The 13,291-nt window shown below is 41.0% G+C and overlaps 1 protein-coding gene across 3 annotated transcripts in view; it reads left to right on the plus strand.

The window, feature by feature from the left end:
• Positions 1-13,291, plus strand: part of LAMA2 (laminin subunit alpha 2) — a 455,577-nt gene that overhangs the window by 305,408 nt on the left and 136,878 nt on the right. For all 3 annotated transcript variants that reach the window (XM_073337269.1, XM_073337270.1, XM_073337271.1), the window contains exons 22-27: positions 3,617-3,753; positions 7,180-7,416; positions 9,135-9,278; positions 11,827-12,006; positions 12,854-13,042; positions 13,135-13,265. In XM_073337269.1, coding sequence (XP_073193370.1) covers positions 3,617-3,753; positions 7,180-7,416; positions 9,135-9,278; positions 11,827-12,006; positions 12,854-13,042; positions 13,135-13,265 — 1,018 coding nt within the window. The remainder of the gene's footprint in view (positions 1-3,616; positions 3,754-7,179; positions 7,417-9,134; positions 9,279-11,826; positions 12,007-12,853; positions 13,043-13,134; positions 13,266-13,291) is intronic.

Here is a 13,291-nt window from a genome sequence, read left to right on the forward strand (position 1 = left end):
ATATTTAACTATTCATTGGGGCAGAGGGAGCTCCTGACACTTATAGCTCAGTGGTTAGTACATGTCTGAAATCAGGCACAGCTCTAGAGTTAGTGTCTCTGTCTCTAGCTCAGTTTTGAAAGTTTTGGTTTCATTCCTCATTGGAACAGAACCAAATGTGGAAACCTCAAAGTTTTTCATGAAATGGAATTCTTGTTTTCTGGCCAACCCTAATGATTGGTCTCTTCTTCTAACAGTCACAGAACTAGAAAGCACATCCCTTTTGTGAAATCTTTCTGTCTTTAATCATCCTACAGATAATAAGAATACTTAAATACATGTTTCCCCACTCATTACAAAATGTTTTTCACGTAGTTGAGTAAGGGGCATGAAAGGACAATAAATGAGATTTTACATTAAAATCTTAAATTCTGTTTCTCCAAACGCAAAAAGACGTAAGTTTAAGACAGTCTATTAAGCTGGGAAAGCAATCCAGGTAAAAAGGGAGTTTTTTGTTTTAGGAGGGGTTTTGTTTTTGTTTTTTTGACAGAAATATATTTGCTTTGTACCAGATGAGAAAGCCATTGTTAAAAAAAAAAAAATCCAGCTACTTAAAATCAGAAGACTCCGATTTTTAGAAGTTCTAAAATGAAGAAAATAGACAGGAAGGAATTCTGTTAAAAATGCAAGTCCCTCCCGCCCCCATCTATTTTTAGTAAGCTTTTTATATGTTGTTTCAAAAGACAAAAAATACAGGAATTGAATAATAAATCACATAGAAAAGACGGAATGTTTTTAAGTATATCAAATCATGCTCGAAAAAAGTCCATGAAAATGAGCACCAAAGAGACAGTTAAGTGTAGAATAAAATATTGGGCCTCTTTTATCTAGCATTTATCCAAGAGGAATGTAATTTAGAGATTTTTGGCATAATAAAAAAAACATAAAACCTACAAAGGTATATTATAGAAAAACAAAGTATCACAATATATTATTGACATCCGTACAGAAAAGATGTACAAGATTTCTACATGTGAATCCAGTTCTTCACCTACAACAAATGAATTCTGCTTTTATTATTTATTAAGCTCACACACTATAATTATTGTGTATTGTAATATCAATTTATTTTTAAAATTAAATAACATTTGTAGCGAATAGTACTAAAGTCTGGAAATCCAGAGAAGAGAATTCAAGTGTCAGACTCAGTCCCTCAGTGAGCTTTGCATGGCTGGGCCTCTACGCCAACATGCAGTCAGTGGAGCTGTATGGGCACAGGAGTCCATCTGCATGAAGGTCATTGCAGGTTCAAGGCAAACATTTAATCATTTTCTGCAGCAGTTGATTTGTTTTAGAGAGATCAATTTTTACCAAACCACAGCCAACTGCTACGTTTCCACGCCATGCTCATGGTTTAGTTCTGGTTGGAGTAGAAATATTTTGAACAATAGAAGGCTTTTTATTGGTACATTTTACCTGTTCATTGAGCTCAATTGTGGTTGTGCCACAACCCGAAGCAAGGGATAGTACATTGTAGTGCTGCCCTAGAAACAGACGAGGGAACAGATAGTCACTCAGGCCTGGGCTGCTTGCTCCTTCCCTTTCTGCTGTAGTGGGGCGTGAGGGGGGAGTAACCGGAGCCAACCCTGTACCTGCCCTATCTATATTTTTAACCATGAGGGTCAGCAACCACTGAAACAACTTACCAAGGGTGGTAGTGGATTCTCCATCACTGGCCATTTTTAAATCAAGACTGGAGGTTACTCTAAAAAATATACTGAAACAGGAATTAATTAGGAAGTTCTGTGGCTTATATCATACAGGAGGTCAGACTAGATGATACCAGTGGCTTTATAATCTATGAATCTATGGATCCGGAGCAAATTACTTTTTCCAGCATACTGATGCAGTTGCATTGGTCAGAGCCCCCACTCCTCACCTACCTGTGGAAGCAACTCTCCCATCCAAGATGCTACCCATGATGTAGAGTCAAGAGTTGCCCTGTGCCAGCCTTCTTGGAAGTGTTAGATTGTCCATAATCTGGCCATTATATTTTAAGATGACTCAGTTCCAGCCAATAAAGCTAAAAGAGCTGAAACTTTAACTGATAGTTCTTCAATCATAATTCGTTGGGAATACCCAGAATCCAAACATTTGTAGATTTAATATTTTTTCCATAAATTCTGGTTTACTATGAATAGCAACATTATCTCTGATAATTGCTCCAGTTAGAGCTTTAGTGCCATCATTCTCTTCATAAAAATTCTGGATTTTATCATCTAGCTCATTGATTTATTTCTTCTATTGCTGCACTACATTGTTCTAAACTTACAATTTTATTTGAAACCGGAGTCTAATTTTGTTTGAAGAGTTTATTACAGACCCATTAAAAGCAGAATGTGGTGAAGAAAGGGAACTAGATTTCTGTTCTACTGTTTTAACTGCTTCTGAAGCAGATGCTGTTACCCGGGTTCTTTCAACCCAGAGCTCTTGGTAACTTTTACTCTGTGCGAGGTGGTGTCAGGAAATAAATCCGGGGAGACACGGCCGTCCCACCGATAGATGGCTGGCACAAACAGGACAACACAAGAGTGCTTTCACTTAAAGCTAAACTTTACTTAGTCTCAAGCACTGATACACATATCTGCAACAGGTTAGTAAAACACCCCCAACCCTTGATAATTGCCAAAGCTGAGTGTGGTTCTCGAGTGGCACAACGACAGCCCGACGCATCCAGAGGGAGAGTCCAGTCCTGAAGAGTCCCACCACCTCAAACTTTTCCCCCTTACTTATACATTAGTAATAGAATCACATGTCCCTTAAAGAAAACTTGTTAAGCAAGCAGTTCCAATGGGCAAGCAAAAAGCTCCTTCTGATTATTGATTAACTAGGTGTGGGTTTTTCCAGAGTTTGCAGCCTTGAGGCCCCAATAGACATTCCTGGGGCACATCCTGCTCTTCTAAAATCCATGTATCAGCAACTTCAACACAATTCTTATCAGGAAGGACGCGGGGTCAAGCTGCCCTCTCTGTGGCACCCAAAAACCCCCCTCCCCTCCTGCCTTAGTTAAACTGAGACTGCTGAATGGCCAATTTATAGCCTGCTGACTTGGCTGCTTTTAACAATAAGCCATAGTGGTTTCAGGCACTTTACTGGTTTGCCAAAGTCTCCCGGTACAATGCAACTAAAGGGGATCTCAGTGGTGAATGTGGGTTTTCTGCTGTCCACATTATTAGCGCCACTTGGAGTTGCAGTCAGTTCAGTGGTAGGATATTTATTCAGACTACCTCCCTTATTCTCTTTCTGCCACCTCTTTAGAGGCAAAAGGATGAAAAGAAGGGGAGCCAGGAAGATTTGATTTTTTTTAAAAATATCTCCCTCTTAAAATAGAAGTGCTTGCCTACAGTGAGCCTCTCTGCAGAGAAATTCCAGCAAAGAACAAGAAGTGGAGAGGAACCCTTAGACTTCAAAAGGGAACAAGAGGAAGGAATAACTTTATTTCATATAGATATATGACAACAGAAAAGTGTCATGTAGTGAAAGCTCTGATGAAAATGGACTTAACCTTGCTCTCTCTATGTCAGGGAGAGAGGATGACTTTATCTCTGTTTTATTTCTCTATCTCTCTCCCCTGAAGCTTGTGAGTGTTCCCATCTTGGTAATAATTGTGATCCAGTCACCGGCCGTTGTGTGTGCCCTCCCAATACAATAGGAGAGAAGTGTGATAAATGTGCACCAAATTACTGGGGTCATGACATTGTCAGCGGGTGCAAGGTGAGTGGATCTCTTATTTTCTCTTTGTGTGTTCCATGTTTTCTATGGTGTAAAGTACAGTAGTTTGAAGCTACAATACAATTTTAGGCTTGTAAAGAGCCACGTGGTTGAGTTTTGAGTTTTGCAATTTGAGTTTTGTGTTTTGAGTTTTGCAATTTTAGGCTTGTAAAGAGCCACGTGGTTGTGTTTTGAGTTTTGGTATCAATCAGGGAAACAATATAGGTGCTGATGACCTGTATCTGAATACTGCAGACTCTCTGTCCTGGCATACAATCTGTTATTTGCTGCATCACCAGATCTGTTTGAACCATATGTTCATCCATGGTGAAGTTGTTGGATACTGTTTGTTTATGATTTCTGTATTATAGGTATATTAACTCAACTGGGAAGATTACTGTTACAGTTCAGGGCCCCACTATGGTCCATCAAGGGCACCCACTCTTAGTCTTCTAGCACTCCAGCGATTACCTCTCTTGGGCGGAGATGCACATTTCTCTCCCTACTGATGGGCAGGCTGCACAGCTCCCTGACTACTCTGTGAATTCATCAGGAAGGCAGACTGACTCAGGAGGCCGCTTTGCCTTCCTTCCTCAGAGACTATAAACAGCATAACTGCCGTTATGTTAAGTTATGTTAAGTTACCGTGCAGCTCTTTCAAAGCAAGTGCATTTCTTCTTAAGATGAAAGCATTACAGAGAAAACATATTAAAAATAATAACAGAACCTACACACATGCTAATAAGCTTACCAGAGATCACACCCTGACTGCAGGAAGGGCTCTGGCAGGTGAACAGTCCTTCAAACCCCACCTAGGGGGTTGCCAGTGATTACAAGTTCATAATCACCTTGGCTCACCCATGAATCTGAAAGTCTCTCCTTTATACAGTCTGGGTCTTTGACTTGATAATAGTTGATTCATAGACAATGGGTTTCTCCTCAGGTTGTACCTTCAAAAGACTGGTGTGGGGGGTGTTGCATAACTGGAGGTATTAAATTTGCATACACCTCCCCTAGAGATTTCCTCGAGACAGGGCTGGCTGTAGGCATCAGCAAAACTAGCAGGTGCTTGGGGTGGCACATTCCGGCGCCAGCCATGCCGCCCCTAGAAATGTGCCCCCCTGCCCCAGCTCGCCTCCGCCTGCTCCCCTGAGCGCGCCACCCCCACCGCTCCGCTTCTCCCCCTCCCTCCCAGGCTTGCCGCGCACAGAACAGCTGTTTCGTGCGGCAAGCCTGGGAGGGCGGGAGGAGAAGCCGAGTGGCGGCGCGCTCGGGGGAGGCGGCGGTGGTGGAGCGGAGGTGAGCTGGGGCGGGAAGCGGCTCCTCTACACCCCCCCCATTACTTCCTGCGCTCCCACCCCCTCGGTCACCTCCGCTCCTTCTGTTTCCCTGAACACGCTGCCTCTCCCTTGCCTGAGAGGGAGGGGGAAGAAGAGAAGCGGCGGCATGTTCAGGGGAGCAGGCAGAGTGGAGATGAGCTAGGGCGGGAGGTTGCAGGGGGTGGAGCCACAGGAAGCAATGGAGGGGGAATGTGGCATGCCCAGGGGAGGAGGCGGGGTTGGGGATTCAGGGAAGGGGTGGAGTTGGGGCGGAGCTGGGGGTTGCGGGGGATGAAAAAAAAGCCGGGGCTGCAAAAAATTTTTTTGCTCGGGCTGGCAAAAATCCTAGAGCCTGCCCTGCTTGGAGAACCACTTAACTTTAAAAGTTCTCATTGTTTCTAACAGTCTTTTGAAGCTCATAACACTTCCCAGGAATTAACACTTTAATAACTGCTGCAATTATGCCAGAAGAGTGTGCTTTGCCTGAACGTAGTCATATACCATTAATGACCTTCCTGAAAGGGTTGTTTCTCATCTAGCTCAAGCGGCTCACTAATTATGTAGAATCTTTTCCGAGTGTGTTTAAAGCTCCTCTTGTAAAATCTTTGCCTTTCTGCTGCAATATAGAATGCTTGGCTTGAAACCAGCCTAACGGGGTGAAGACCCTTATCTGAGCTGTGGAATCCATTCTCTGTTTGTCTTTTGTATGAGTGTGATAGCATGGCAGCTGCTATGGCACCACCTAAAAGAATAATGATATATCAGTCACATCTTCCCTTCTCGCATGTTGCAACTAATTTCTCCGAGGCGAGGTGCGAATGCCTACTCCACTTGAGCTCTTAGTAGAGCAGGTTTCAGAGCCTGTCATAACTCTCAGGCTGGAGGATGCGGCATAAAACTGGTTCCTTGCAAAAGAAACATTCTATGTGATTGTTATTTAGGTTTTTATCTTGTACCCCGAGCTATTTCTCCGTGTGGTGAACAATTTGTTCTCTAGGATTTATCTTGCAGCATAACATATTGAATAAGCAAACTGCTTTGAAAAGGTTTTAATTCTTAGACTGCACAGCAGCCTGTCAAACATTTGCTAACCATTAGTGTTTCTGTTGCAGTCAGTAAAGATTGAGTGCGTGTCTGTCATATAAACGACCTATGCTGTGAGCAGGTCTTTTAAATTCAGATGGGCTCCTGTAGCTAGTCATGTTAACAAGGTTTTAATTTTGAGTGGAAACTAAATCTGCAAATTTTGTTCCTCTCCCTGCCAGCTTTACTACTTTAATTTTAGTGAGTGTGTGTCCACGCCAGTTACTGTGGCAACTTGTACTAGTGGCACTGGAACAATGTTGCTATTGCAAGCAAAGTTTCTTGATATGAGGCTCCCATCATGCCACTGATTAAATTGAATGTTTTCTGCTAGCATTACCGAGTAGTCACAATGATACTCCTGAGGGATTGGTTCTTCTACCTTTTGGAGGCCTTCAGCTTCTCTGACTATCTGCTTCTCTAGAGGACCATATGCAAAGTCAGTTCTGTCTGCACTGCGACGTGTTGTCCATGCACTGGAACCTAATTAATAATCATTGCACTAGTTCTGGTGGGACTCGGTGGCACTGGGATTGAGACCTACGGCAGCTGCAGGTCTGGCAGTGTTGTCTAAGCCTTCCCTGCACCAGATGTCAAGATTTGTTTGTGGGTTTAACAAAACACATTATATTTCTCACTCTGCTACCTCAGACTCAGAGGCCACACACCAGGCCACTAGACTGGTTCATTTACAACGCATAAGCCTCAAGTGATAAATAAAATATGATGAAAATAATATTGTAAATACATGTTGTTTCACTTCCGGCCCCTCTCTTACCCTAACTAGATTGTGGCCTTCTGATACAGATGCATTGCTGTTAACATTGGAAATACATTACTGTATACGAACTCCCAAGTAACCTGTGTTCATCTATGGCTGCAAATGACAAGACTTCCTACAAGAAATGGAGTACTTGTGGCACCTTAGAGACTAACAAATTTATTTGAGCATAAGCTACAGCTCACTTCATCGGATGCCTACAAGAAATGTGATTAAAATCTATTGTCGTCTCTCTCTTCTTTATAGGCCTGTGATTGCAGTGTGGTTGGATCCCTCAATTTCCAGTGTAACTCAGATACAGGCTGCTGCTCCTGCCACCCTAAATTCGCTGGGGACAAATGCACTCAGTGCAGACCGGGATATTGGAAATACCCACAGTGCATTCCCTGTGACTGCTTACTGGCAGGGACTGATCCTCAGACTTGTGATGCAGAGACGGAAAAATGTTCATGCGTTGATGGTACAGGGCAATGTAGCTGCAAGGTAAGGCAATGAGGTATGCAAGCTGACTTAATGGTGCCATGGGAACCTGCTTCAAAGTTAGTGGGAGTTTGTACTCGCTTATCACAACAGATTGTTAGTGAGATAACTTGGGACCTTCAGTAAACACAAACTCTGTTAGCTGCTTGTAATAGTAGCCCTTTTTTCCTGGCCAAGGGTCTTGGAACTAGAGGGAGAAACAAACAATTAAATGTTACACTAGGTTGCTCTTTCATCCACTAAAGCTTAATAAAGCAAGTTCCCAAATGTGGCCTTGACTTAGATTTTTTTCTTATTTTAAGTTTTTCTTCCTGTCCTTACAGAACTGTTACCATGTTGGCCATATTCAGTGTACAAAATCAGCCGTTTGGCAAATTAGAATGACTTTTTGGGTGATAGCAACATTTGGGCCATATCCCATAGTCCTTAATTAATCCTTACTGGGACATTGACTTCAATGGGAGCTTTGTTGAGTAAGGCTATAGAATTTGTCACATTAATACTCATGCATCTCATCAGAGTGACTCCATTTTAGGATCCTTCATTCTGTTTCAATATCCAGACATGCAGAGAGAGTAGACAGCTAGTAATTAAGGAAGAGGGAGCTGAAATAACTATTATTGCTTGATAATTCTTTTATCAAATGGACATTAGTCGACACATTTTAGGCCTAAAGTATAGCTCCCAAAGGGAGAAAGGAGATTTTACAAAGCCTTATAAAGAAATGTTTTCTTTGGTTGGTTGGGTTTTAAAATTTTGATGAAAGCAGTTGTTTTTACTTACGTGATCCTGGCCACGTTGTGAATCAAAAAACAACAGCATGGAGCTCCTATATAAGAATCAGAAACCGTAACTGAGTAGGACCAAAAGCGGTGACATTGACCATATAAGGCTGATAGGAAAAAAAAAGTTAAACAAAAGATGTAAATGAAATTAGATAGTCAACATTCTTTCAATTTTAATACTCTGATTTGGTGTTAGTAATAGAAATAGAGATTTTTTTTCCTGGTACGTTTTATATTGACATTGTTCTTTAAATAAAAGATTCAGCTCTTTAATATTGGCTGTGAGTGTTTAAAATGCCACAGAATTGGTATAAAAATCCTTTCAAAAAGGCTCAGTGTAAATGATGGGTACATCCAGTGATACACAGTCTAGCTTTCTTTATTGGGAATAATGGCGTAGTGGAATTAAAAGTATTGACATTACAACAGTGAATAGCTGCACATTTCAGCCCTTTATATATTGTTCAATGACGCGGAAAAACAATCAGATGAAGAGAGAAAGTGGGAATGTTTTACCGCCCTTGATAGTTCTATAAAAATAAATTCCTCAGCTAGTACAGTCAGTACTGTACCTTAAATATTCTGACGTGTCAAGATAAACTCATAGCAGACAAAAGGTTTGATTAACTCATCAATTTTGGAGGGTATAATTTCACTGATTTTATCAATATGCTATTAAGCACTTCATATCAAAAGTGCAATTTGTTGTCCTACAAGTACCTCTACCAACATGGAGCCAGCATCCTCTGCCCATACTTATCTAGTGGATGGAGGTATGATATATGTGTGATTGGAGGCTGAAAACCGTAAGCCTTAATTTTTTCCTTAAACCTACTCTTCTCATCCAAATCCCTTTATTGTGCATGGGCTGTGGGGCATGGAGTTGGTTTTGGTTTTTGGTGTGTCTAAATAAAGCTCTTCCCTGTGCTCTTGCAGGTTAACGTGGAAGGTGTCCACTGTGACAGGTGCAGGTCTGAAATGTTTGGACTCTATGCCAAAAACCCACTTGGCTGCAACAGCTGCTATTGCTTTGGTCTGACTACTCAGTGCAGTGAGGCAAAGGGACTGATCCGCATGTGGGTGAGTAGGGAACTGCTGAGCCGTGTAATGTGATAATGTAGTTTCCTGCTGGCTTCTTTTAGTCAGGCACAGAGAGGTAGCTAGGAAATGGCAAAACGTTTAAGCAATCTTTTCCCCTGCGTACTTTGAGAAGTAGAGAGAGGAGCATGTTCCATTAGACAATCAGGGTCAAGGCATTACAAAAAATTGTTTGATAGTGTAATAGATGTCAAGCCAAAGTAAAGCTATTAAAACCCAGTAAAAAGCAGTGTATTCAAGTGTGGGAAAATTGTACGGTGAAGATCCAGCACACTAGAGCACTGACACAGAGATGAGAATCAGAACTTGTTGCAGTTTCCCTAACCATATTCCAGGGTCATTGTTGCTTGTAGTTAAATATGTCGATTTGATTTGATTTGATTAACTCCTCATTTTTCCCCTTATAATTTTTTTTAAAGTTGTGCTTGTGATAGATGCTGATCCATTTAAATCCTGGGTTGGTGGGTGGAGCCCAACTGAACAACAAAAGACCTGTCCCCCCAGAAGAGAGAGTTACCACAGATCCCATGCTGGATTGATAGTCCTCGTGACTGAAGTCCTCTGTTTATCTCTAGCACTTTTTCTTCCCTCCTGATAGACGGAGAGGGATTCCAGATGAGCTGTGTTGGTGCAACTTTATCAATCCGACGTGGGTTGGGTCGAGAGGAAGGTGATAAGACCAGTCATGCCACAGAGCTAATGAAAGCATCAATCCTTTTGCAAACTCTGTTTTGGTCCTTACATGAGGGAATAAAGCTGAAGCATTATTTAAAGCTGGGGTTTTTTTTATTCTCTTTTTATTCGCTCCTCTTTGAATTCTGAGATTTAAACAAGACTTTGCAGATTCACATTATAGGCTACCTGGGCCTTTATAGTTTTGAATACTCCAGTCTATCTCAAAACAGAGTCAGTGCCATTTGAAAAGCCATAAATTCACAAACTTCATGCGGCTGATGAAAATCTTTAATGCAGTTCACGTGTGTTAACCATTTTCTTGCTGGTTGATGTACTTGGTGAATAGTAGCAAGACCCACTCCAGGAACATGACTTTGAAGTTGGCAGCTGGAACGAATACTTCCAAGTCCTGTCACTGAACAACAGGTCCTGAAAATATAATCAGCACAATAATTGAATACCGTGCTGTGCCTCTCCTCTTCCTCAGTGCCCAAATGGCATTTTGTGAAACCCAGATGTGATTTCTTCATTAGCTTAATTGTTGTTCCTGACTCCTTAGCATTATGGTGTCTGCATTTCTGATTTTTTATTTTATTGTTCTCTGTGTTTGTCCAGCTTGCTGCATGCTTTCTATGAACAATCTCGGTAATTCTGGGCAGAAGTTATTCCAGTTTTCTTTTAACCACAGCAGTGATTTGGCTGGCATATTATTGGTTTTCTTTCAGTGAGGTTGCTAACATCTAAATAGTTGTGGAATACCATTACATTATCCAATCAGTGCGACTTTTGGGCTCACACAGTTTAGTATATTTGAGAACACAGTAATTTGTTTGAATTTTAAATGAAAAAGATACAAGTGGGGCTGGGCAGTACAATGAGTTCATGCACTTGCCTGAGACTCAAAACAGATTAGAACTGGAAAAGGAGATATTTTGTATCTTTGTATGTTTTTGCTCCAAAAACTCTCAATAACATGGCATGTTTCTTGTTATCATCCTCTTTACCATTTGCAATGAAGTACTGCGAGAATCTCTGAGTACTGAATCCAGTTATCCCATTCTGCATCATACTCTTTCATTTTTCCATATGCAGCCATATGGAAAGGCAAAAAAAGGTTTTTACTTGCACAGTATGTAGAACTGTCTGATGGTTGTTTTCAGTTTATCCTCATTGCCAATGTAGTATATGGAGACCCAAAATGGATTAGAACTGAAAAAGGAGATATTTTATTGTGGTACAGGATCACAAAGACAACTAATCAGTCTCCATCTTGGAAAAAATTCCTCACATTGCTCCAACCCAGTGGCGCATGCTCAGTACAGTCTTAGAGCTTCTAACAGTAAATAGTTATTCTCACATTCGCTGTCCGTTAGCAATAAATGTAACAAAAATGCCTATATTACGCCTGTCTACCCTGTAAGTCTAGATCTTAAGTGAAAATAAGAGGTGTGTTTCATCGTAATATAAGATTCTCAGACTCTGTACAGAGGTGTGGCCCAGGACTGAAATAACAGACATATCAAAGTCTTATGAACAAGCTACATTGGCAAAGGTCTGTGAAGAGCTTGCAGACACGTGCTCATATCACACGGTGTTTGGCTCTAGCCAGTGCTGCTTTTTCCTCACTGTCATGAGCACTAAATGCAAAGGGCTAGATGGTGGAACTCTTACAGTGCACAACACTTACTCAAATAGTTCTGTTTAGTGGGACTACGCACATGACTAAGGGCTAGTGTGAAATAAGTACAACCAGTTTTTAAGAGAATAAAAAATAAAAGAATAACGAGACTTTGCCTACATGAAAAAAGCTTGAAAAAATATTTTTTTTTCTTTTTAATCCCTTTAATATATGCAGCTGACGTTGAAGCCAGAACAGATGGTTCTTCCACTGGTAGATGAAAACCTTCAGGACAATACTACCAGAGGGGTTGTATTCCAGCATCCAGAGATAGTAGCTAACATTGAACTGGTGATGCAAGATCTCCAATCAGAACCTATTTACTGGAAACTTCCAGAGCAATTTGAAGGACGAAAGGTAAAGATGATTTCTTTGAATTCTGACAAAAATTGACATTTTATAAATGCTTCTGATTCCTCTATTGGGAAAATTACAGCAAACTGGAAGGTGCTTGCAAAGAATAAATATTTTTGTCAGTACCGTTTGTCAAGGAAAAATTGTCACAAAAATAATTGGAAATTCTATTAATTGTCATCAAAACTTGGAATCCTGTAACATCAATACTATCTTAAACTAGATATTTAATCATATAAATATATAAGAAATATGTTGCTAATGGGAATTTTATTGTCCATCGAAGGCAATGATAGCCAACAGATCTGTCAGGAATTCCAGATTTTACCTTGTGATTTTATTTATTTGCACAAGATGGAGCTTTTCACAAAACTACTACTAAAAAAAAGGTGGGGGGATTGTATTAAGTTAATATTTCACTCAGGTGACTCCCTGCCTCTCCCAATCTGACAGAAATGTTACACAAGCTTTGTATGTCTTGTGTAGACACAGTTTGTTGAAAATGTTTGAAACAGCCTTCTCTTTGGGCCTTTTGCACCTCTATGGCTCTATTGTGTGTTGCACTTTTGAAGTCCCATGATTGGGCTCATGGGAATGTTGATATTCCCACAGACTCTCACAAAGAGGGACATTTATTTTTACAGTTCTGCAGAAACAGATTACCTTCATGTACGTCTGTGCACAATCCTTGATCTCCATGTATTCCAAGTAGCACATGCCTCTGTGTACACACACACACACACACGCGTGCGTATTTATACATCCATTTGTAATACTTACATATCCATCATGTATACACAGAGATATATTTGTAGCTAACTGTAACTGGTATCTCTGTTTGCTTTGTTAGCTGACTGCTTATGGAGGGAAACTGAAATATGCTATCTACTTTGAAGCACGCGAGGAGACGGGTTTTGCTACCTATAATCCTCAAGTCATCATCAGAGGTGGGCCTCCCACACGTACTAGAACTATCATCCGGCATATGGCTGCCCCTTTGATTGGCCAGCTGACGAGGCATGAGATAGAGATGACCGAGGTAACGTTTTAGTCAGTTCTGTTTCAGAATGTTAACCCTTGGTTCTGTTGATACTGTTAACTGGCTGGCTTTTGTGTTACTGTTTCCTTCAGCATGAATGGAGATATGGTGATGACGCAAGAGTCAGTAGTACTGTGACACGTGAGGACTTCATGGATGTGCTGTACAACATTCATTACATTCTTATTAAGGCTTCTCATGGCAGCATCATGAGACAAAGCAGGTAACAATTTCATGCAATAGCCTGAA

Source organism: Lepidochelys kempii, chromosome 3 (assembly GCF_965140265.1).
Source record: "Lepidochelys kempii isolate rLepKem1 chromosome 3, rLepKem1.hap2, whole genome shotgun sequence".
NCBI lineage: Eukaryota > Metazoa > Chordata > Testudines > Cheloniidae > Lepidochelys > Lepidochelys kempii.